The sequence below is a fragment of the Phodopus roborovskii genome, unplaced genomic scaffold (assembly GCF_943737965.1).
Source record: "Phodopus roborovskii unplaced genomic scaffold, PHOROB, whole genome shotgun sequence".
NCBI classification, from domain to species: domain Eukaryota; kingdom Metazoa; phylum Chordata; class Mammalia; order Rodentia; family Cricetidae; genus Phodopus; species Phodopus roborovskii.
The window spans coordinates 5874020-5899163 of record NW_026126585.1 but is presented as its reverse complement, the minus strand read 5'-3'; the positions used below and the strand labels follow the sequence as shown (position 1 = coordinate 5899163).

Sequence of the window (25144 nt, the reverse complement as noted above, 5' to 3'; positions counted from 1 at the left end):
TAGTTTTCTTTATGGGGGTTCTGGGTGTTGAACTCATGTCCCTGTGCTCCCAAAGCAAGCCTTTTGCCAACAGAACCATCTCTTCAGCCCTCTGTTTCTTTTTATTTGTGATGCTGGCAATCGAACCTCAGGACTTGCACACATGTGCGTCTAAGATAGGCAGGCCCTCTCCCATTATCTGTACCCCTTGCTCAGGTGTGATGTCTTAAAGAGGAGTGTTCTGGGCAGAGGAGGGAATGTGTGTAAAGACCAAGCTGAGTGGGAGAGCTGTGGGACAGCCCTTGTTGACCAACCAATGACATTAGTGCTCCTTGATTCACCAATAAGCATGCGTCCACTCGGCAACTTTAGGGACGGGTGCCTGGGTCTTACGAGAAGAAAGTGGTGGGGTGGGGAGACAGGGGCTCCCTCTTTTTTATACCTTACCTTTCTCCTAAGTCTGTCCAGGGTTGTGACTAGGAGGCAGAGGCTCAACCTGTCGGACCATCTGGAGAAAGGGCAGAGAGTGTCAAGGAAAAGAGTTCTGTGCTGTCTGGAAGGCCACCACGAGTGTCCTCGCTGCCTCTGGCTCTAACACCTGGGACCCCACCCTGCCATCCCTGTCCACCATGGGACTCCATTACACGGATACTCCCGCTGTTTCTATAGTTATGAGGGTCACAGCCTGGACCCTGGCAAGCTGCCAAGCCCGACTCTGCCACTGGTCCTCAAGTGGCCAGTTAATCAAGTGGGGGGGGTATGAAAGAAACAAGAGCAAATAAACATGTCCAGTGACCACCCCCCCCAAGTCCAGCCCAGGGTCCTGACGTGAAGTCCAGGCATGAACAGAGGGCAACAGGGATGTATAGCTAAGCAGGCCTGGTCAAGGTGTGGCCCCTCCTAGCACTGGTCCACTGTTATCTGAGCTTCAGTCTCTCCTGCGAGGCGGTCTAACAAGCTTCCAGGATTGTGCAAAAGTCTCTTCCTGGAGACAAGTCTCTACTCTCTCTGGTGCGTGGCAGCAGCCTTCCCTTCCCTAGCCCGGACTTCCTGGGGAATTCCAATCCCCTGGGGTCCATGGCTGACAGCCGGAGGGTAAAAGGCATCAGACTCTTTCCAACCCTTCTGCCTGTTTTAGAGACAGGATCTAACAAGGCAGCCCTGACTAGCTAGAACTCACTGAGGAGATCTCACAGAGAACAGCCTACCTCTGCCTTGAGAGCACAGGGCCTTAGAGGCGTGCGCCACCCCACAAGCACAGGAGTCTCCCTTTAAAACATCTTTGTTTCGGACAGGACAGTGTTCGCCTCTGCTGTGTCACCGGGAAGCGTGTGCTGAGGGAGCAAGCGTCTTGGGTGCCTCAAGCCAAGGGTGTCAGATCTTGGTACAAGCCCCACCCAGACTCCAGGCCTCAGTTCCAGGCTCCTTTTGGGAACTGGACAGATACTTCCTCGTTTCTGCTTCGTAGACCTTCTTGCTGACAAGGCATGCTACCCCAAATTCAACTGATTCAAGACTTTTCTATTCTCATAAGCAGCAGCTAACAGGCACCCTACCCACAGTCATGCGCAGCCCATCTAGCGGTCTCAGAAGGCACGAGATGGGTGCAGATTATGAAACTGGGCAACTCCTTTCTTTGTCTCTGTTTGAGTCAAGGTCTCATGTGGCTCAGGCTGTCCACAAGCTTTTCATGTAATCAAGAATGACTAAGCTTCCGATCGTCCTCTCTCCACGCCCCAAGGGCCGTGATTACAGGCACCTATACCATCACACCCATCTTGCCATGCTGGGGATGGGACCTGGGGCCTGGTGCATGCTAAGCAAGCTCTCTACAAGCTGAGGCACCGTGTCCTGTCACCTTCTGGTGCTCACTCCAGACAACTGCCAACCTAGGGCAGGTGAGAAGAGTAATACAGGTCCCTCTGGCACAACATTCGGTCCCTCAGGCACAATATTCTAGAGCTGCTTGAAGGGATTGCCAGCCCCACCCCCCCCAGATGGGAGGAGGGCTAGGTCCTGCTTCCCTGTGAGCTCTTCCTCTGGAGTCCAGAGCTTCAGAGAAACGAATGCCCGGCTTCTAGAACCCTGGGCTGGGGAAGAGAAGCACTGACAATGGCTGGCCTTGGCCACCTGCCTTGGCCATAGCTCAGGTCCTGAGCCTCAGAGCCAGCAGCACCAAGGTCACTCACAACAGGTCTCACCCCAGTCCCACTGGTCTGGTCAGAAGTTCTGGGGAGGGGTCAGTGTGTTTGCCAGTCTCCCGGGTGGCGCTCACTCAGAACAGGAAGTCAAGAGACAGGAGACAAGAGACAAGGAGAGGCCTCCACACCCCCTCTGCCTGGCCCTGGACTGGCCAGGGTTTTCTCTGATGGTCAAGGGACCGGAAGAATATGGAAGCAGAAGATGCATGCGTGACTGTGTCTTCCTGTTTGTCCCGGGGCTCTTCCAGGGAGTGTGCGTAGTGCTTTCAACATCCAACGTCTTCAGATAAGCCAGAGAGAGCTCCCTACATGCCAGGAAAAGCGACATGACTTAATCCATCTAATCTATCTCTTAGTCAGCCTCTTGTTTTACCTTAGTCACCCCCTCCCCACATCGGGTGAAGGAGGTAGGTAGCACTAGATAAGACCCTCAGACCAGACCTCCCATCCTTTTGAGGTGAAAGTATTTTTGTACACCATTTCCCCCATCCTGTTTACTTAGGCTTTTGGGAGAGGAACCCGGGGCTTTGAGTGTGCTGTACAAAGCTCTTCACCTCCCTCCTGTTTTTCCTTCCCGTTTCTTCTCTCCTCTTCCTTCTTCCCATCCCCCTCCTCCCTCTGAAGCTGCACTGGAACCAACCACAGAACCCAGACAGGCCTCCAACTCTAGGCAATCGCTCTGCCTCAGCCCTTTCAAGTGCTGGGATTACAGGAGTCTGCCACCACATCCGGCCTGATATTTGCTGACAATCCCTGAAGGTATCAGGAGACAAGGACGCTGTGAATCCTCCTTAAAGGATTAACTAAGGCAAGTGGTAGCTCCAGAAGGTTCCACTCACCCATCACAAGGGCCTTGCAAGAGCCCAGCCAATCACACATTATCTCACTTATTAACCAAGGCTCAGCGACATTAAACTAACAGTCCAAGGTCACACAGCGGGTGTAGGAGCCAGAATCCTGGCGGGATCCTCCACCTTTTGCACCCAGGTGCTCCTTCGGGACACGTGGCCCTTCAAACTTGGACTGGAACCAAATTTCCCAGCCCTCGAAGAATCTGCATCCAGGCGAGGATCGAGGATCGCAAGCCGGGTCACCGGGTACCCGGTCCCGTCCCTGGGACCCAGGACGCTGAGTCAGCGTCACCCGAGCAGCATAGTGAGCACGAAGCCCCCGCCCCCTGACTTGCGCCCCGCCCCGGGAGAGAGCCAGCCCCGCGGCCGAGCTCAGCGCAGCCGGAGCACGACAGCTAGGCCAGGCAACAGCGAGGCTGCCCAGGGCGCAGCATGACGGCCATCGGCGCGCAGGTAGCCCGAGGGGCCCGCGGGGCGCAGAGCCGGGGTACAGCCTACCACGGGGGAGGACTGGGGACCCTCAGTGACTGAAGCCTTGGGTCAGGGTGACAGCTCCCCAAGGTGCCCAGTTCTTGCTGGGACCCCTGCCCCTCCGAAGGCTTCTCTGAGAGCGATCTGGGGGCACCTGCTCCGGCAGTGCAGCTCGCTCTCTCCCCCGAGAGCACCAGAGGCCAGCAAACTTTTCTTCGGGGTCACCTGTCAGGCTTTTCTCGCGGGGTGGGGAGGGTCGTTGGGAAATTTTTTAAAACTGGGCGTCTGGAGTGGAGGATGGACTTGCAAAATGCTAGGCTTGGTTTATGTAACGGTGGATTAGTTGCTTGCAAAGCCAGAACTTTCTGCGAGCGGGGACTGTAAAGACCATCTCCCTCTAAAACGCGTTTGGGGAGCTAGGTAGAACTGAGGCGGGAATGTACTCACTGGGGACCAGACACCCCCGGAAAAAGGATCCTGGGACAGGAGCCTCCCCTTCCCCTAAGATCTGGCTTCTTTTGGAGCGAGTGTTTGTGTTGGCTGAGAATCTCCACATTCCTGCCCCCTTCAAAGGGCCTTTGGGAAGTGTCCACTACCCCGCGGGCTTGCTTCCTGCTCACCCAGGCATCTCGGTGGCTGGCTGTCCTCCAGGTTGTCCGCTGTTCCTTCTTGTCCTGGGGAGTACAGAGGTCAGTTGACTCTGACTCCAGATGCTCAGGCTCCAGGACGCTAATGTTAGGTATCGTCCCACCCATTAATGGTCATCATTTTTTTTTTTTTTTTTATCATTATCCATACTGCTTGAGACAGACAGGATCCTGCTTTCTTGTTCAGGATCGTCTCAGATTCCTGGGCTCAATCCATTGTCCTTCCTCAGCCCCCTGAGTAGCCCCTGAGTGGCATAGGCCACTCCTACAGTTCTTCACCTTTTAGGGAGATAACTGAGGCTCAAAGGTGACCTGCCCAAGGTGGATAGATAGCCAAGTGACAGAATGTAGAGAAATGTAGGTCTTCCTGCCTCCAGATTTCACTCACCCCCTTTGGTGACAAGAAAAAAAGCCCTGTATAGGTCACCCCCAGACCCCTTTAACCAGAACTCAGTTGCTGAATGTGACAGGGACTTTGATTCAGTGGCTTCTTATTCTTTGGTACTGGGCATTATTCCAGACCATCTCCAGGCAGGGAGGAAGGCACAGGGAAAAAGGAAGATGAGACCAGGGGTGGGCGTACCCCAAAACAGGTGTGGAGCACCCAATAAAAGATGCTTAGAGCCGGGCAGTGGTGGCACACGCCTTTGATCCCGGCAGAGGCAGAGGCAGGAGGATCTCTGTGAGTTTGAGGCCAGCCTGGTCTACAGAGTGAGTTCCAGGACAGGCTCCAAAGCTACACAGAGAAACCCTGTCTGGGGGGGAGAAGGGGGAAGGTACTCAGAAACTAGTATGACTAGCTGGCCAGTGAGTCCCAGTGAGCCCCCCATCTCTCTCTCCGGTGCTGGGATTATAAATGTGCACCAACATACCCAGCTTTTCCCATGGGTTCCGGGGATCGAACTCAGATCGTCATGCTTGCAAGCACTTTACAGACCGAGCTGTCTTCCCAGCCCCACACATCTTCAACCACACGAGCCTTTAATTCTTGCCATTTAACTGGTGGTCAGGGAGTTTAGATGAAGCCTGCTTCAAGTCAACAGAAAGAAAGGTGACACCAGAGCTCTCTGTCACTTCCGTCTGATCCCAGTGTGGCATCTTGGGGCCTGAAGATTAAAGTCCAGTCTGAGCCTGGGACAGGCGGGGCTGAGGAAGGGACTGGATGTGCCTGTTTTCCAGACAGTGTGAGGCCTAGGGTCAAAAGGTGCCTGCCCGAGCTGGCCACTGAGTCTTGTGATTCGCTCTCTGTGTCTGTGGCTGCCCCATCCTGTGACCCTATTAGTCTCTAGAGATTTCACAACCTTGCCAGGTGCTTTCCTGCAGGGATGACCAGCCTCACTGGGCAGATGAGAAAACAAGGACACCCACCGGAGATGGCTCAGTTGGTAAAATGCTTGCCTGGTTTGGCTAAAGCCCCAGTTTCAAACCCTAGCACCAAATCAACAAAGTATGGAGATGCTCTCTGTCGTCCCAGGAGGGAGGAAGGCTAGACATTCAACATCATCTCTGGCTATATAGTGAACCAAGGCAGAGCTCGGTGTATAAGACTCTGGCTCAAAATAAAGGTGGGGGGGGGGAGAGTGAGAGAGAGAGAGAGAGAGAGAGAGAGAGAGAACGCAAGTGCACGTGTTTGAGACAGGTCTCTCACAGGTCCCTAATTGATTAAGCTAGACTTCCTAGTCAACACACTCTAGAGATCCACCCATCTACCCCCAGCCCCCCCCCCCAGCGCTGGAGTTACAACTGTGGCTAGCTAGGACACCTGACTTTTTATGTGGGTGCTGGAGATCTGGGCTCGGGTCCTCATGCTTGCATGGTAAGCACATTAATGATCTTCCCAGCCCGAAGGGCTCTGCCTGCACTCCTGCAGGAGCCAGGCTCAGTGCCCCGTCTTCCTTAGAGAGACACGGCTCTGGCACACAATGGCCCCCGCAGCCCCCTTTTCTTCACTCCCCTCATTTCCCAACACCAACCATTCTGTGTTGCTTATTTTTCCCACCTCCAGAACAGTGATGTAATCTGCTTCTGCGCATCGTCTAAATGAGTCATTTAGCGTGCGTCTGGGCAGGAGGTGCAGTCTGCAATGGACTTCAAGCGGAAGGCACAAGTTGCAAACTTGAGCATCCTCCACACCCCTGTGTTCTTCCTCTAGTGCCTACCAAGTACTCAGACCTAACAGCGTGTCAAGGACTGCGAATACAGCAAGCAGTCTCTTGACATGTGCCTTGCCCTCCTAGGGGGCACAGAGTCCAAGTAGGACAGCCAAAGACAAGTTACTCCGAAATACCATCAGAAGGGAACAGAGAGCCGTGCACCCTGGAGAGAGGTGGGGTAGGAGAGGACGCAGTGGCTGGCTGGCTGGGAACAGCCTCACCAAAGAGAATAGGGATAGAGGCTCTGTCATTCTCAGGAGTGAGAGAGACGCCCAGGGGCTGTCAGTCAGGGGACGAAGAGGTCTGAAAGAGGAATTTCCCAGGTGTGGAACTATATTAATCAGCTGTCAGTGTGTGTGTGTGTGTGTGTGTGGTGTGTGTGTGGTGTGTGTGTGTGTGAGTGTATGTATATGGTGTGTTTGTGTGTGTGTGGTGTGTGTGGTGTGTATGTATGTGTGTGTGGTGTGTATGTATGTGTGTGTGGTGTGTGTGTGTATGGTGTGTTGTGTGTGTGGTGTGTGCGATGTGTGTGAGTGTATATGGTGTGTTTGTGTGTGGTCTGTGTGTGTGTATGGTATGTTTGTGTGTGTGGTGTGTGTGTGGTATGATGTGTGTGGTGTGTGTGTGTGAGTGTGTGAGTGTGTGTGTATGTGTGTGTGGTCTGTGTGTGTGTATGGTATGTTTGTGTGTGTGGTGTGTGTGTGGTATGATGTGTGTGGTGTGTGATGTGTGTGAGTGTGTGAGTGTGTGTGTGGTCTGTGTGTGTATATGGCATGTTTATGTGTGTGGTGTGTGTGAACATGCATATGGAGATCAGATGCCAACCTCGGCTGTTGTTATTTAGGCACCATCTTCTCTGTGTGTGCATGTCTCTCTCCGTCTCTCTCTCTCTGAGACAGGGTCTCTCATTGGCTTGGAGCTCACCCACTAGGCTAGGCTGGCTGACCAGCAGGCCCCACAGGATCTGCCTTTCTCTGCCTTCCCAGCCCTGGGGTTACACGCACTTACCGCCTGTCTTTTTTAAGTGTGGGTCCTTGGGATCAAACTGTGGTCCTTGTGCTTGTAAAGCAAGCCCCGTCCCAGCAAGGCCATCTTCCCAGCTCCAGCTTGGGCTTTTTATCCTGGGTAGAGACCCTGAGCGGAAGGGCAGGAAGGATTCAGTTTGTAACTGGTAAAGGCCTGGACAGGCTCTGATAGAGGGGGAGGACAGAGAGAAGAGGGAAGGGCCCCAGTGGAGGTGGGGAGGTCAGTTCAGGGTTTCCCATGATATCGGAGCAGACAACGGGGCTGGAGGAAGGGGGTTTGCCTGCTGGGAGTTATTCCAGGTGTCACAGGCCCTTGCCTACTCACTGATTGCCGTGGTGTGGTGTCTTCCAGGCCCAGAGGCTGCTGGGCCCTAAGAGGCCCCACCGGTCCTTCTTTGAGTCCTTCATCCGGACGCTCATCATCCTGTGCACTGCCCTGGCTGTGGTCCTCTCTTCAGTCTCCATCTGCGATGGCCACTGGCTCCTGGTGGAGGACCGTCTCTTTGGGCTGTGGTACTTTTGTGCCGTCGGCAACCACAGTGGACCCCACTGCATGAGAGACCTGAGCCAGGCTCACGTGCCGGGGCTGGCTGTGGGCATGGGCCTAGTGCGCAGTGTGGCCGCCTTGGCTGTGGTGGCTGCCATCTTTGGCTTGGAGCTGCTCATGGTGTCCCAGGTGTGTGAGGATGTCCGCTCTCGACGGAAGTGGGCCATTGGTTCTTACCTCCTGCTGGTCGCCTTCATCCTCTCCTCTGGGGGGCTCCTTACCTTCATGATCCTCCTCAAGAGTCACATCACCCTAATGGGCTTCACCCTGATGTTTTGGTGCGAGTTTACTGCCTCCTTCCTCTTCTTTCTCAACGCTGCCAGCGGCCTTCACATTAACAGCCTCACCCAGCCCTGGGACCCGCTAAGGAAAATCTAAGGCCCCTCCAGGGGGCGCTCTGGCTTCCATAAGAGAGTGTGGTCATGATGGGACTTCTCTTGCATAGGACCAATGGCTGGGATTGAGTGGGACGATGATCTTGAAGCTGCCTTTTAGACACTAAGCTCTAGAAATGGCCCTGGGTGGGCGGGTGCTCTTCAGCTGCCCTCCAGGCCAGAGGCCAGAGGATTGCCTCAGAACTATAGCACAGCAAGCTGTAGAGGTTAGCCAAGCTATTAAGATGTCAATTCTAAAATAAGAAGACTGTTGTAAAACTTCTTCCTTGGGTGTTTTCTTCCCTGGACTGGAATAGACCTTGAAAGACACCAGTGTTCTGTTTCAGGCTGCTATCCAGCTAAGTAGGCTTCATACCTGTTTCATTGATAGCACCGGGATGGATCTGTGCGGGGCTGTGTATATGTATGTGGTGTGTGCGTGTATACACATCTTCACATGTGTATGGGATCATGTATGGGTGGAGGTACATACATGCAAGTGTGTACATATGGAGATCTGAGGTGGATGCCTGGATTTATCATCAGTTGCTTCTCCACCTTATTCATTGAAGCGGGGTCTCTCAATCAAACCCTGAGCTCACCTGCAAGGCTGGTCTCCCTAACCAGCTTGCTCTGGAGATATCCTGTCTCGGCCTCCCAGTCTGGAATTACAGGCGAGCCACCACACCATCCAACATTTATGTGGGTCCAAACTGTGGTCTTCTTGTTTGCATGGCAAGTGCTGTAACCACAGTCTCCCCAGCCCAGCCCTTAGGGACTCTTGAGGTTTCTAGAATGGCTCCACCTAAGGGACCAGTCAGTGACTAGACCGTCTCCCACCTGCTCACCCAGGGGGCTTTGCACACCTTTCCCTGGCTGTAGCAGCATTCCCCCAGGAAGCCTTTGGAACAATCCGTTTTCAGTCTGTTGGTTTACAATCCTCCCCTGTCCTCGTGTGGACCCACGGGTTCTGGAACGCCCCAGTTCCTAGACACTAGCTGTCTTCCCTGTGGGCTCAGTTTGAAGTCTTCCTTGAGCAACACCCCTGCAAGAGTGCTCAGGTGATTTCTAACACAGTCCTCCCCGAGGCCAGTTTAGACTCAGGACTGGCTGTTTGCGAGACTGACATTTGTAAGGGTCGGGTGGCCTCAGCGTCCGTTTCTGATCCTGGAACACATTTCAGAGAGCACATGCTTGCACTGCCAAACTCCCCAGCGGGTGAGGGGACAAACAGATGTTGAGTAATAATTAACAGCTTGCAGGGGATAGGTGGAGGTGAAGGGGATCAAGGACCAGTGGAGATTTCCACACTCGTTGGAAGAACTGTGCCCTCTCTCTCTCTGCCCCCTCCCTCTGTGTGTTGGCATATATGTGTATGGGTGTGTATGCACATGCATGTGTGTACAGGTACCCGTGTGTGCATGTGCACGCATGTGTGTGCAAGTGCATGTGTATATGGGCACGTGCGCGAGCAGCAATGTATGGAGGCCAGAGGACAGCTTTGGCTGTGTTGTTTCTCAAATGCTATCCGTGTGTGTGTGTGTGTGTGTGTGTGTGTGTGTGTGTGTGTGTGTGGGCATGCACACTCCCTGGAACACAGGTGGCGTTTAGAGGTCAATATTCCCTGTTGGTCTTCACCTTCCATCTTGTTTGAGACCGGGTGTGTTTGTTGTTCTCTGCTGCACATACCGGGCTAGCCAGGCTGTGAGCCTTCAGGGATTTCCTGCCTCTCTCTTTTTCACCCTGTGAGATTGCAGACGTGGCCACTACTGTTTCCAGCTTTATGTGTGTGTTGGGAATCCAAACTCAGGTGGTCAGGTCTGTGTAGCAAACATCCCCCTGGGCCCATTTGGTTTTTCAAGATGATCTCTCTCTGGTCCGGAGTTTGCTAGCTAGGCTAGGTTGGCTGCCAGTGAATTCCAGAGACCTCTGGGTCTCATCTCACCAGAGCTGGGATTACAAGGGTTTGGAACCATGCCCATCTTTTATTGCACTGGTTCTGAGGATTGAACTCAGGTCCTGTGCTAGCAAGGCAACTGATGGACCAGCCGGGTCTTCCCCTCAGCCCGTATCTGCTTGCTCACCCTGTTGCCCCCATTTCTAGTTTTTACCACCCAGACACAGATGAGATGCTTTGGTTTTTATTCTGTAAGATCCCTGTCTCCTTCACACACTGAGTGGGCTTTTAGAATTTGTCCTGATCTTGTCATAAGGGTCCCTTATGGAGCTAGGTGAATACACCTCTGACGATTTCTTTCCTGCCTTCTACACCCTAATCAAATACCTCACCACTGAGGGCTATTTTATTTTGAGACAGATATTGCCCAGACTGGTCTCTGCTTTGTGGGCTCAAGTGATCCTTCTGCCCCAACGTCCCCAAGTAGCATTTTATTGTGATTTTGTATGTATACATATTCATGTGTGTACACATATCTGTGTGAGGGTACACAAGCCAACTTTATGTGTCATTTTCCAGGAAACCATATCCCTTGTTTTTGAGACAGTGTCTCTCACTGGCCTGGAACTCACCAAGTGTGCTTTCCCGGATGCCAGCGAGCCCCCGGGGACCTCTGCCTCTGTCTACCCAGCACTGGGATTGCAGATCTACACAGTCACCTGGCTTTTACACACGGACTCCAGGAATTGAATTCAGATGGTTACCCACTTTACCCATCAAGCCATCCGTCCAGCCCCTTCCACAGTGATTTGAAATATCCTTATTTTAGTTATTGTCGTGTACGTGTGTGTGGTCGTGTACACACCATGTGCACATATGTTTTGGAGTTGGTTTTCTTTCCACCTTTACGTGGGTTCTGAGGACCCAGCTAAAGCCACTGTGCTTTCTCAGCAAGTGCTTTCACTGGCTGCAAGCCACTTCTCTAGCTCTGACTTTTAGGCATCTTTATTCCAGCTGAGAGGCACGAGAGACTGCAAATGCTAAAGCTGAACCACCACTATTCAGAGACCTTGGAGACTCCCAGAACCCGTTATTTGGTTTGCTTGCTTGCTTGCTCGCTTGCTTGCTTGTTTATTGATTTATTTTGCAATGCTAAGGATCACTCAATATCCAAGGCCTGATGCACCTGGCCAGCTACTCCCCCACTGAACCATATTGCCATCTCTACCCGAGGAGCTTGTGGTGGTTGTCCGTTTTTACCGGAGTTCATGGACCACTTGCTCTGGGTCTCAGCCTGAGAAGGGGTCCTACAGCAGCCTGCAAGATGCAAATGGGAGGCCATGTCTCCATTTCTGCTTAGGTTTCCCTGTTGGGTTTTGTTTTGCAAGAAGGTTCAAACATTTCATCTGTCTGTGGAGTCAAGGAGTGCACATGTTGAGGCATGGAGAGCCAGCATTAAGGAGGCTCAACGTGCAGGAGATGGGCCTTTGTTCTCCCTGTTTGAGATGGAGGAAATCATCACCAGCCTTGAAGCTCAGATATTTAAAGGAAAACAGTCTGCACTAGGGTTCTGTGGAGAGATAGCTCAACTGGTAAAGTGCTTGCCCATTATGCATATGAAGCCACAAGTTTGATTCCCAGGATCACATAAACCAGGCTTGCTGGTGCACACCTGTAATTCTAGCGCTTGGAAAGCGAAGGCAGAAGGATCAGAAGTTCAAGGCCATCTTCAGCTACCTATGGAATGGCAGAGCAGCCTGAGTTACAGGAGACAGTGTCTCAAAATAACAAGACTCCCACATGGTTACCAAGTAGCTTGGGCATGCCTTGGGCCCTAGAGGAGCTGTCTCCCGTCCACAGAGCTTGGCTTACTTCCTGATGGTACCCACTTTCCACGGACTCCTCATACCACACCAGGGATAATGAAAGGGAGGGTTCAGATGGCCCGTGATGTCATCAGCTTCCTCTGGCTGCTGTCCTGAAAGCTCTGTGAGAGTTCTAGGGCAGATGGGTTGCAGTAGGGGACAGACAAGATCTGTCTAAGGCCCCGAGTCTTGATTCCACCTATTTTCTGAGCTTCTAAGCTTGTTCCTAAAAGTCAGCTGGGATTTGGAGGCAGGGAAGCTCCTTCCTCCTGCAGGGAGAAGTTGGGAAGTGGTCTAGAACTTACTACCTCCCCAGGTGGCAAAAGATACACACACACACAGACTAGGGTTTTCTAGCTGTCATTTATTCCCATGTCTCTTCTGGGGCCCCTGAATTGCTCGACTCAGAACAAGAAAGACCAAACCACAGGCCTGTTTCCTGCTGCATTCTGACCCAGTCCTGCTTCGTTCCAAGGAAGCTCCTGTCAGCTCCTCGGACACAAAACGGGTGCTAGGAAGATAACCTTCCTACTGAATGTCCCCTCTGCGAGCCTTGCTGCAGGCTCACATGACACTGGCCCTGTGGGTGCTCCGGCTCTGCTCCGAGGTGCTGGCCTTGCTGCTGTGGGTAGGACCACTGGTGACATTGCTGAAGGAGTTGCTGAGGGCCACAGGGCGCAGCGGGAACTCTTGGAGGTGCCACTGGCGCCATTTTTTCCGAATTTCCAGCTGCACCTGCCCGAGACCGGCCATCAGCGGCAGCATCCACTTGAGAGGGAAGGGACCGGCCTGTGCCTAGAACCTGACTCACTGACTAGTCCAGCTACTCCTGCTCTCATGGCCCTGCTGTGTCCCCTTGCCGACAGGTCTCTGACTGACCAGTTCCTGCCCTATGTATAGAAGGCACTTGTGAGGTGTGAACACACGTGCATGCCAGGACATTCTCATGAGGGTCAGGGGACGATGGGAGCTCTCCTTCTCCATCAGTTCTGGGGATCAAAGACTTAGGGACAACCACGTTCACCTGCTGAGCCATCAGGCAGGACTGTACCCGCCATCTTCTAACACTGTGCTCCTCAGAAAAGGTGTGAGAGTTGTTCCACGAACCACAGAATCCTGTGTCCAAACCCACATGCTTGTTCCCAGAACCCCCCCCCCCAAGCCGGGAATCCATCCGGGATCTGAGGGTTTGCTCCGTGGTCCCCAATGGAACGCTGGAACCTCTGAATTCAGGTTTGATGTTTGACTTTTGGGAAACATCTGAGGTCATTCCCATTCAAGTGTGTGAACCAGACAGATTGGCAACAACCACAGAGACACTTGGCTTGAGTGCAGTACCTATTTAGCCAGGGTCAATGACTGGAGCTTCATCTCCGAGAACCTAGTCTCTGCCCAAGGCCGGGGCAGTTTCCAGTGACCCACTTCACTCATGGGAAGACCAAGCTCCCAGTGGGAAGAGACCCAGGTCACCCGCAGAGCCAGCAGCAGAGCTGTCAGGAACTTGACTTCTGAGTGGGGTCTGGTCTCTTCCGGGTTTGCTGAGCTTGCTAGCTCATGGATAAGAAGCACCCAGACAATTTGGTAAGGAACGCTTCCACAGGCCCAGCCCACACTCACAGAATCTGTTTCTGCTGGCTCTATCCTCGGGACATTGCCCAGGATATGATTTAGCACATCCCCAGGTGACTCTGCCAAGCAAGCAGACCTGTCCCCAGCCCCTTCCCATCCCCATCGTCCTCCCATTGCTCCTGCATTGGAATTCCATGGTTCCCCAGGACACTCACCTCACCATTGAGGAAGCAGTAAAGGATGGCCACCACCAGCCCCTAAAGAAGGAACTGCAAGTTAGTCCATGGGTTGTAGACTTGGCTTATCCCTCCCATTTGCTCCCGCCCGAGTCCCGTGGGCACACGCGCGCACACACACACACACACACACACACACACACACACACACACACACCCCTCCCTCATCTCTGTCTCTGTCTCTCTCTCTGTGTTATGTACTTTTCAGCCTTGAGGGATTTCCTACTTTGGGGCCCATAGTACACTGATGCGCCTACCTTGTTCTACACGGAGGGAGTCAGTTTTATTTATAACCCCTGAGGCCTAGCACATGGCCTCCAACTCCTGTGCCAGTGGTGTGGATAAGTGAAGAGGAGCTTCTGACTAAAGGGACGGTTCAGATCTCTGGAATTGATATAGAGAGCCATTCAGGCAGCAGAGACAGGAGGCCCCTGAAGTATCACCCCCATCCCATTAACAGGGGCAGGGTTGTCACAAGAGAGGTGAGCCAATTCCTTCCCAAGAACAGATGTGTGGTCCAAGCGCAGTATGTGCAGGTCTGTTAGCAGGTGGGGGCAGCTCTGGGGTCCAGGCTGTGTCCCCTGACTTGGAGGGGCAGTGTTTATCTGGATTTTCTCTCAGAGCTCCTGTTTTCTGGATGGAGTTCCCAGGGTTCCAGCATGCATCTGGGCCAGGTGAGGGATGTCAACGTGCAATGCCTGCAGAGCCCTGGGTGTGGGTGATGGTCACTATTGACTGTCAGCTTGATGGAGGCTAGGTAGCATCACCTGGGGGGAGAAGCTCAGAGCATGCCTATGAGGGGTTTTCTAGATTAATCAAGGTAGGAAGACTCTCCCCACGTGTAGGAGGCACTACTCTGTCCGATGTAGAGAAAGCTGGGCACCGCAATGCCACCAGCTGCCTCAGGTCCTGTGCCAAGATTTTTCCGCCATCACAGGCTGTGCCTTAGAACTCTGGGGCACAATGAAGGCCCCCCTTTCCCTATACTGTTCTTGTCAGGGTGCTTTACCACAGCAATAGAAGGAAACCAATCCATGGAGATCCTGCTCCCTTCCTCCCTCAGAGCCCACCTCACCATCCTGCCTTCCCCACAGGCCTGCCCTCCATCTCCCTGATAACCCTCCTTTCCCAAAGCCTTCCATTATTCAGCTTAAAACTTCAGCTGGCCTAGCCCTCTGCTCTAGCCTTTAGCTACTTACCACACTGAAGGACCCTTGGTGGGCTTAATATGAACAAGTGCTCAGGAATATTGGCTTTGCGAGGTGTGTGTGTGTGTGCACATGTATGTAAGTGCACATGTGTTTACTGATGAAGGCAAGTCAACAAGTCAACATTGGTCCTCACCTTCAATCAGGTCTCCTCAAGCTTTTTTTGAGACAGGCTTTCTCAATGAACCCAGGGCTCTGAGTGGCCAGACAGGCTGGTTCATGATCTCCTGAGGGCCATTTGTCTCTGTCTCCTCAGTGCTTAAATTACTGGCACTCCCTTACCCCAGATTTTTACAGGGGTGCCCGGGATTCTAACTCAGGTTCTCTGCTTGTGCAATGAGCAGTTTTCCCACTGAGTGATCTCCCCAGGTTGTTTTTGAAGGGGCATGACTTGAACCCATAGCCCATGCGGGCTAAACACGTTCTGCCGTGGAGATACAAAGCCAGAACAATCTGGTGAGTTTGTGTTGCTGTTATTGTTGTTGTAAGTGTTATGTTTTTGTCCTTAGAGATTTATTTCTATGTACAGTTATGTATACTTTTGTGTGTGTGTGCATGCTATCTGTGCTCAGGTATCTGTGGGAGACGGAAGAGAGCCCAGATTCCCTGGAACTAGTTACAGGTGATTGGGAGCCACCTGATAAGGATTCTGGGAACCAAACTCAGGTCCTGTGTAAGAGCTAAAAACTATTAACCACCAAGCTTTCTGTTCAGCCCATTGCCCCCATCTCTTGCTGCATTGTCTAGGATGGTTGTAGACACAGGTTCATTCTGTTATTCTCTTCCCTTTGGTATGTGGAAGAAACTTTGGTATGTTTATATTTGAATACACATACATGTATATGGCTACATATTTCATTTAATGTATTTGTATTCATAAGAACATTACACAGCTGGGTATTGGTGGTGCACACCTTTAATCCCAGCACTTGGGAGGCAGATCTTCAAGAGTTTGAGGCCAGCCTAGTCTATAGAACTAGTTCCAGGACAGGCCCCAAAATAATACAGAGAAACCCTGTCCTGAAGAAAAAAAAAAAAAAAGAACATACACATACACTTTTTGAGGGACAGAATCTCACAAGTCACTGGCTGGCTTGTAACTTGCCTAGAATGTGAAGCCACCTTCTGCCTCTGCCTCCCAAGGGCTGAGATTGCGCATGTGTACCAAGTCCAGATATTTACATTTTTAGTGACCTCATTTAAAAGCAAGTTCATGGGACTTTGGGAAAGCATTCTTGTTTTGTTTGTTGGTTGGTTGGTTTGGTTTTGATTTTATCTTGTCTTCCCAGTTCTGGGGACAGGAAGTCCCTACCTACATGGAGAAGCAGCTCTGGGGACCCCAAGCTCTCTGAATGATCACTACCCACTTTGGTGGTCAAGCCAAATCCTTCCAAAGTCCCGGATGGGATGGGTCCTGGTGAGCCCACTGTTTCAGGTGGAATAGGACCAGGGCACTGGCAGAGGCTCTGCTCAGGGAGCTTCTCAGAAGAGGGGATAGGGGCAGCCTAGTGTTGGGTTTGAAATAGGAGAGAGGGTCAAGATCTGACTCACTATGTCACCAGGAAGCTACCTTGGAATCAAGAGTAGCGGCAATAGATTCTCCTACCCTGAGCACAATCCAAGGGATGAAGGGAGAGAGGAGGCCTTACGTTGAGGCTAAGACCTCCCCACTGCGTGGGCTCTGCTAGATTCATACTCCCTGTGGGAATACTAGCAGGGAAAATTTAGCAGGGGTGGAGGGGTGGGATGATGGGGGTGAACGTCCTCAAGCCCTATGGTATGATCACAAGGCTTGTTTTCAGTGTGTGTGTGTGTGTCTGTCTGTCTGTCTGTCTGTCTGTCTGTGTATGTGTGTGAACACATGCATATGCAGGTTGTGCTGGGAATGGAGCCCAGGGTCTCAGGATGCAGGGTAAATGCTCTACCATTCAGCCACAGGCCAAATCCACTGGCTGTCATCTAATGGATACTATAGGTCTTGAAACAAACTGTTCTTTCTTTGGCTTCTGGAAAGCTCCAGACCCAGGCTGACCTCAAACTTGCTATGTAGTGAAGGATGACCTTGACTCCCACCTCCTTCTCCCGAGTACTTGGATTACAAAGTACACTACCACACCAGGTTTATATTTTTTTCCACTGATAAGTCATCTACATATTTTTTTTTCCTCTGTCTGTTGTTGCTGAAAGCCACTTCATGTTATTTTTGGAAAGAAATGGCTACAAGCAAACAAATAAAGCAACAATGTGAGGCTTGAGATTCCCAATTAGAATTTCTTCTTACTTATTTTTGTTATTGTTGCCTTGGTAATTAGAGGTAGGTGAGGTAGGTGACCTCCCCCACGAAAGATTCTGGTTAAAACCCCAACAGCCAGGGGCCGAGAGGGTGGTTCGGTGGATAAAGTGCTTGCATAGCAAGCTCAAGGCCCCGAGTTCCATCCCATAACCCATGTAAAACATTCACTGTGTGACACACCAGGGAGACAGAGATTGGCAGGTCCCTGGGCTGGCTGGCCAGCTAGCATGATCTAGCCTACTTGGTAAGTCCCTGGCTACAGAGAGCTCCTATCTACACAAACACACACACACACACACACACACACACACACGCACACACACACACACATGCACGCACCCATAAGTCCAGCATCCCCTTGCCACCCACCCCGACTTCCTACTCCTTAGGAGTAACAAAACCAGCTTGAACTCTCTTAACTGATTCTAAATAGCATGCTGATGTTTTGAGTTTCCCATTTCTCAGCTTTAGGCATTTCCTCTGGACTTTCCGGTAAGAAAGGAGGGCCCATCTGCCTGTGGTTTTACTCTCTGTGTGCCTCATTGTGGTTGTGAATGTGCTACCTGCTATGGTTGTGTAACACTTTGTACATCATGCTCAGTTGATTTCCCCCTTGTTTCTCCCAGGAGTCAACCTCCCCCCCCCCATTTCCATGATGCTCTTACTAGTGGAGATTCAAAACCAGTTGGTATCTGCTTTGGAAATCAGCATGGTGATTTCTCAGGAAATTGGAATCAACCTACCTCAAGACCCTTCATTATCACTGTTAGGGATGTACCCAAAGGAAGCATACTCATACCACAAGAACATTTGCTCAACTATGTTCGTGGCAACATTGTTCATATTAGCCAGAACTTGGAAACAACCTAGATGCCCCTCAACTGAATAATGGAGTACTACTCAGCAGTAAGAAGCAATGACATTCTAAAATTTGCAGGCAAATGGACAGAACTAGAAAAACCCATCCTGAGTGAGGTAACCCAGAAAGACGAATATAGTATGTACTCACTCATAAGTGGATACCAGACATAAAGCAAAAGATAACCAGCTGACAATCCACAACCCTAGGGAAGCTAGAACCCTCTTCCAGAAACAGATGGAAACAGATGCAGAAACCCACAACTAACCATTGGGCTGAGCTCCTGGAGTACAAGCTGATCAGAACTAGTGAGAGATCACTGACTCAGGTCTGACAAGTGGGGAGCCTGCATAAGACCAAACTAGACTCTCCTAATATAGGTGACAATGGTGTGACTGGGACAATACAAGAGGCCACTGGCAGTGGGTTCAAGATCTAACACTAATGTACAAACTGACTTAGTGGAGCCCATTCTATATGGAGAGATATCTTGCCCAGCCTAGACATGGTGTGTGGGGGTGGAGAGGTGCCTTGGTCCTGCCTTAATTAGATGATGGGAAAGATTTAGTAGACTTCCTAGGGGAGGCCTTACCCTCTCTAAGGAGCAGATGGGAGGGGAGGACCTGCAGGAGGGTAGGAGGGAAGGGGAACTGGGATTGGAATGTAAAAAATAAATTCAAATTAAAAATATCAGTTGGCATCATAAGGTCCTCTCCTGTGGCCCTTGGGTCACGATTATATGAGACTGACCTTCAGGGTCGATATCTCTACAGCCTTGTTTCTCTCTAAGGAAATTGAAAATGTGTGTGTGTGTGTGTGTGTGTGTGTGTGTGTGTGTGTGTGTATGTGTGTGCGCGCGCGCGCGTGCATGTATGTGTGGGTGGCCGAATGTACCTAGATATGGAGGTCTCAGGTGTCCTATGACTTTTTGTGTGTCATATGGTCTCTCATTGGCCTGGAACTTCTCCAAGTAGGCCAGGCTAGCTCACTAGTGACTTCCAGGGATCCCTTAATCTTGTCTCCCATCTCATCATCAGACTGCCACATGCAGGATTTCTGTAGGATCTTGGGGATTGAACTCAGGTCCCCACGCTTACAGTGCCGGTCAGTGTTTCCCTGACTGAGCCACTGTGCTAGTCCTGAGGAGCCCTCTTTTAAGTCACAGCCCCAGAGACTTACCTGGAAGGAGCCCAGGGCCAATTCAAAGAACAGCTGGACTTCCATGGCGTCTTCTGGGGAGAAGGCGAAGACAATGTAGTGGATGCCGAAGAGGGGGATCAGCAGGAGAGTGGACTTGGCCAGGCGCCTGGGGACACAGGGACGTGCTGCCACTCCTGATCTGCCTCAGGCCCTCTTCACACAGGGTCCAACTCATCTAAGGCCTGATTGCTTTAAGCTTTGCTGCAATGTCTCCTGATATATTTGGGGGTTTTGTTTGCTTTTCTGGCTCTATGTATCTATCTATCTGGTAACCACCTATCATCTATGTATCTATGTATATATCTATGTATGTATCTATGTATCTATGTATGTATCTATGTATCTATGTATGTATCTATGTATCTATGTATGTATCTATCTATGTATCATCTAGTATCTATCATCTATCTGTCTACATCTGCCATCTATTTATCATTTATCAATTATCTTTGTGTGTACCTGCTTATCTATCATGTATCAATCATCTGTTTATCTCCCACCTATCAGCCATCTTTGAATGTTTGTGAGGGTATCTAACATCTATCTATATAACTACGTGTCATCTACCTATCTACCCACTTATCTATGATCTACGATCTGTGTATTTTACAGTGTCAGGTGCTCAACCCTGGCCCTCACTCACTCTAGGCAAGTATTCTGTTATAGAACAACATCTCCAACATGTTTCCTTTTATTTGGCAAGATCTCCAAAGTCCCACCTGCTCACCACCCAGATGCAGCACTCAGCAGACTCATGGCCGAACCTCAGTGCTTCCGGTCACCCAGCTCTATCGGTAACATACAAATAAATACCCACTCAACAACTCTACTATCGCTGCCTTGCCCGGGTTAGCTCTATGTGTGTAGGTTTTGTGTCTGATTTCATAGTCTTCTCTCCCCACAGTGTCAGGAATACTCCCATCCCCCACCCTCACCCCAGTCACACCATAGGTATGCCCGGGGCCTGTCTTTGTACCCAGCACTAGGAAAGAGCAGATACTCAGTCAATGTTTGCTGACTGCCCCAGCATGCCAAAGCTTTTGGCTCACACTTACTTATACTGGTTCATTTCGTTTCCTCTCGTTTCCTGGGTTCTAAGTTTTCTCATCAGGATTCTTAGAATGTTTATAAAAAAGATGAAATTGATCTGCAAAGCACAAGGCACAGGTCAGGCTAAAGGGAGTCTTATTTTCTGGCCCTGACTCTTAGAGCTGGGGACAAGAAGAATGCCACAGTCAGGATGGCTGTTCATCCCTGCACTGAGTCCCAGAGCACAGCTGAAACTAACACATCCCGCTGTCCAGGCTCAGTGGCTCGTAGGTCTACGAAATCGCCAGCCAGATAACCATTGGGGCTTGGAATCCCCTGGAAATCTTGATGGATGAAGGTTTGGCTGAACCTTGGAGCACACTTTTTTTAGTTTTGTTATTTTATTATTTATCTGTGTTTGCACACACGCACACGCGCCTGCCAAGATCAAAGGCTAACTTGTAGTAATCATTCCCTCTTACACTGCAGGCTCTGGTGAGTGAGGGTCAGTGGCGAGGTTTGCACAGCACTGAGCCTTCACACCGGCTCACACTTCTCTTTGATGCAGTGTACCACAGTGGAGCCCAGGCAAGCTTCAGATTCAATTCTCCGGCCTCGGTCTCCTGAGCGACGAAACTAACTCACCACTCTTGGGAAGGATTCGATTTCGGTTTGTTTTGTTGGTAGCAGTGGCTTTTCTTTGAGGGGTGGGATGGGAGTTGTTTGTTTATCTTAAATCGCTTACCCACCCCCTTCGGGCCACTCCTTAGTGAAGAGCCTGCCTGCCAACCTCTGGGACCCTGCAGTCTCTACCCTCCTAGAACCTGCTGGGAACTCAAGCTCCAGGCCTTCCCACCTTCGTTGCCCACTGGTCCAGTGTTCCCCTACTTGTCCCCCAGCCCGGGAGAGGACGGCCACTCACCAGGATGGACAGAATCACAGGCCCTCGGATGAGCCACCAGATGGTACTGTTGGAGTTTATGTCCCAGCATCTAGGGAAGAGTGTGTTAGGCATTGTTAGGAGCGGGGAACTAGGCTGACTGGCGGGCATGTTTCCCAGTGCCACCCTTGGAAGGAAGACTGTGTTCATGCCTTTAGTCATCACGGCCTGTGCCCACCATTAAGATCTGTTCCTCTCAGGGCTGGAAGATGGCTCAGTGGCTAAGAATGCATACTATTGCAATCACCTGAGTTCAATTCCCAGCATCTGTGTAGGACAGCTAATAAGCATCTGTAAATCCAGATTCAGGGGATTCAATGCCCTCTGGGGCTTCCGTGGGCATCTGCACTCATATGCACATACCTACACATACATACAAAAATTTAAAAAGTATTTAATCTTAAAAGTATAACTATCTCTCTCAGCCACATTCAGTTAATGTAGTTGGAATCAAACTCTGGCCTTCATGCATGCTAGGCAAGCATTCTCCCTCTTGAGCCAGCAGTGTGAGGTTGGTTGAATTCTTAGCTGCAGAGCCAGCTGCCACAGAGCCTGACTGCAAAATGTGGCCATTCTTGCTTCTCTTCCTCCTACCAGCTTACCCGATGTCTTCCAGAAAGTGCCTGGTGATGGCCCATGAAGCAACAAAAATGGCTGGAGAACCTGAAGGTCAAAACAAAGGCAATTATAGTATGACGTTTAATGTTGACGGAATTTAGGATGACTGAACACATAAGACTCTGGGTGTGTCTTCAAGGGACTGTGTAGGTAAGGTTAATTGTGGTAGGATGACCCACCCCAGATCTGGGCAGCACCGTGCCATGGCACCAAGTCCCGTGCTGAATGCAGAGGAGAAAGCGAGCATCCGTTTCTCTCTGCTTCCTGACTGTGGTTGTAATGTGAGCACTTCCTGCTGCCGTGGCTAAACCGCCATGACGGACCATCCCCTCAAACTGTGAGCTAAACAAACCCTTTCTTAAGATGCCTCTGTCAGGATATTTTCCCACAGCAATGAGACAAGCAACTAATACAGGTCGGGGAGAGAGAACTCCTGATTCAATACAGGCACAGTGAATGAACATCTATCCTTGGCCAGGTACTACTAGGCTATTGACAAGATTTGTTTGCCACGGAAACCCTTTTACCACCTTGTGTCAGTGTGCATCCACATGCTTCCAGGGACCTGTTAATACCCCAAGAACTCCAGTGGGTTCATGTGGAACCTGAAAGCCACTTGGGGTTAGGACACTCCGGAGCCTGGACCAGACTCCTGAGGGCTCCTGGAAAGGAGAGAAAGCGCATGGATGCAATTTGGTTTGAAACGGGAAATACCTGGTTAATGAGGTAGACAGAGGATCCAGCTGGTGGGAAAGCCATTAACTAAAGCATTGACTTATAAAATCCTTGTCTATTGGGGCTGGGAGAGGGCTCAGAGAATGCTTGCTGTGCAATCATGAACACCAGAATCGGAGTCCCCAGAAGCCACATAAAAAGCTGGCACCAGGGACCCCCACCATCAGGTCTGGCTATTTGCTTTGCTTTCCTTTTGCTTTGAGATAGAATCATTTAGCCAGTGCTGGCAAGGAACTCAATAGGAAACTGAGGATGACCGGGAGCTCCTCATTTTCCTACCTCTATTTCTTGAGCGCAGGGATGCACCACTGTGCTGGGTGCTGGAGACCGAACCTAGGATTTTATATGTGCTAGGCCAGCACTCTGCTGTCGCATTGTTCTAAGAGATAAGGTTGCACTGTGCAGTCCAGTGGCCTCCAACTCCTGCGCTCAAGCCACACACCTGCTGCAGCCTCACAGCTGGCCGGAGCCCTAGGCACCACTGTGCTCAGCCTAGATTTCCACTGCGGTCAAGACAGTGGATGGAGAGAGGCCAGGCGCCCAGGCTATTCCATGTATAGAACTAATAGGCAAACCTTTATCTACCTGACTCTGCTCCCCTGAGTGCAACCAAAGGCTTTAAAGGATGCTTTTCTGAATAAACGGAGTGACCCTTGGCAAAAGGCGTAGGAATAGGGCTGCTGAGATGGCTTGTTGGGTAAGAGCACTTGCCACTAAGCTCCACGATCTGAGTTTGTCCCACAAATCGTTTGTTCTCTCATCTCTACCTGTGTATTGTGACATGCATATGTACATACACATACAATACACACACACCTGTACATAATAAACAAATAAAGGCAACTTTTAAAACAGTCTAGAAATAGCTGAGGACCCCCAGTATAGAAGCCACTTCCAGGCCAGTTTCCCTGGGAAAACAGAGCTTTCCATCAACACTGGGCTGACTCATTCTTAACTATGAACACAGAGCCAAGGTCACAGCCATCAGATTACATCAAAAGCTAGAAACAAAACAACCAGAGAAAAGGAACGGAGAGGAAACAGACCATGCAGGGAGCAGAAGGAACTTAAGCAAAACAACCCCTGGGAGAGCACAGACCGACAGCAAAGACTTCATCTACGAGAGACACAGGATGTTGCCAATTGGGAGCATCCAGAGAACAAGAAAGAGGGCAGAGAAATGAATGTCTGATTTCCAAAATAAACACTCAGTGGAAGAAGAGTTGGAAGATAAAGACAAGAACCTCCCTCCCCAGGAAATCAGAAGAAACTGACGGAACAGCACAGCGGGATGAATCAGCGACTAAAAGAGTTGGAGCAAACAGTGAATCAGGGAAGAAGGGAAGGATCTAAGAGATAGCATAAGAATATTTTCCAAAACCAAGGATGGGGTCTGATAAGATGGCTCAGTGAGTTACACCACTGGGATCTATATGGTGGAAGAGAGAGTCAACTCCCACAAGTTGCCCTTTGTCTCTCCATATGTATATCACACCACACACACACACACACACACACACACACACACACACACACACACGCATGCACGCGCGCACGCACTAAACACATCAACGTTGAATATAAAAAAGAAAGAGAAGGAAGGAAGGAAGGAAGGAAGGAAGGAAGGAAGGAAGGAAGGAAAGGAGTCTAGAGAGAAAGAAGGACTCAAGCCATAGCCTGTGATTGCAGCCCTGAGGAGACTGAGGCAGGAGGATTGCATGTTCAAGGTCAACCTGAGGTAGATAGCAAGTTCCTGTCTCAAAACAAAAGACAAAAGCTCCAAGAAAAAGAAATGGAGACAAGCATCTGTAGAAGAAAAGGCAACCAAATGTCAGGGAGGGCAGGGGAGGGCAGGGGAAGGGCAGGGGAGGGCAGGGGAGGACAGGGGAAGGGCAGGGAGGGCAGGGGAGGACAGGGGAGGGCAGGGAAGGGCGGGGAGGGCAGGGGAAGGCAGGGGGAGGGCAGGGGAGGGCAGGGGGAGGGCAGGGGAAGGGCAGGGGAGGACAGGGGAGGACAGGGGAAGGGCAGGGAGGGCAGGGGAAGGGCAGGGGAGGGCAGGGGAGGACAGGGGAGGGCAGGGGAGGACAGGGGAGGGCAGGGGAAGGGCAGGGAGGACAGGGGAGGACAGGGGAAGGGCAGGGAGGGCAGAGAGGGCAGGGGGGGCAGGGAGGGCAGGGGGAGGGCAGGGGAGGACAGGGGAAGGCAGGGGAAGGGCAGGGGTAGGGCAGGGGAGGGCGGGCAGGGGAGGGCAGGGGAAGGAAGCTGTATCATAGTACATCCTTATGACAGTTGAAGACTCAAAACAATCTCTTATTTTTCCTTGATGGTTTTGTGGTTTGGGGACCAAACTCAGGGCCTCCAGCATGCTAGGCAGGACCATACCATTGATATACCTCTCTAACCCTGGCATTTTTGAAACCAGTCTTTAGATAACATTTCTCTCTGAT

The 25144-nt window shown here is 51.1% G+C and overlaps 2 protein-coding genes across 2 annotated transcripts in view; one reads left to right on the top strand and one right to left on the bottom strand.

Annotated features, from left to right (window-relative positions):
• The first annotated feature begins 3366 nt into the window (after positions 1-3366).
• Tmem37 (transmembrane protein 37) lies at positions 3367-8531 on the top strand. Its single transcript, XM_051204069.1, has 2 exons — positions 3367-3484; positions 7680-8531. The coding sequence occupies exons 1-2, from the start codon at positions 3464-3466 to the stop codon at positions 8250-8252; spliced, it is 594 nt and encodes a 197-aa protein (XP_051060026.1). The 5' UTR covers positions 3367-3463; the 3' UTR covers positions 8253-8531.
• A 3823-nt stretch (positions 8532-12354) lies between these two features.
• The window catches only part of Sctr (secretin receptor), a 48010-nt gene continuing 35220 nt past the window's right edge, over positions 12355-25144 (bottom strand). Inside the window, exons 8-13 of the mRNA XM_051204088.1 lie at positions 21947-22007; positions 21327-21396; positions 20431-20522; positions 19355-19481; positions 13795-13836; positions 12355-12739 (exon numbers count right to left, since the gene is read on the bottom strand). Of these exons, the coding sequence (XP_051060045.1) occupies positions 12575-12739; positions 13795-13836; positions 19355-19481; positions 20431-20522; positions 21327-21396; positions 21947-22007 (557 nt within the window). The 3' untranslated portion in view covers positions 12355-12574. The remainder of the gene's footprint in view (positions 12740-13794; positions 13837-19354; positions 19482-20430; positions 20523-21326; positions 21397-21946; positions 22008-25144) is intronic.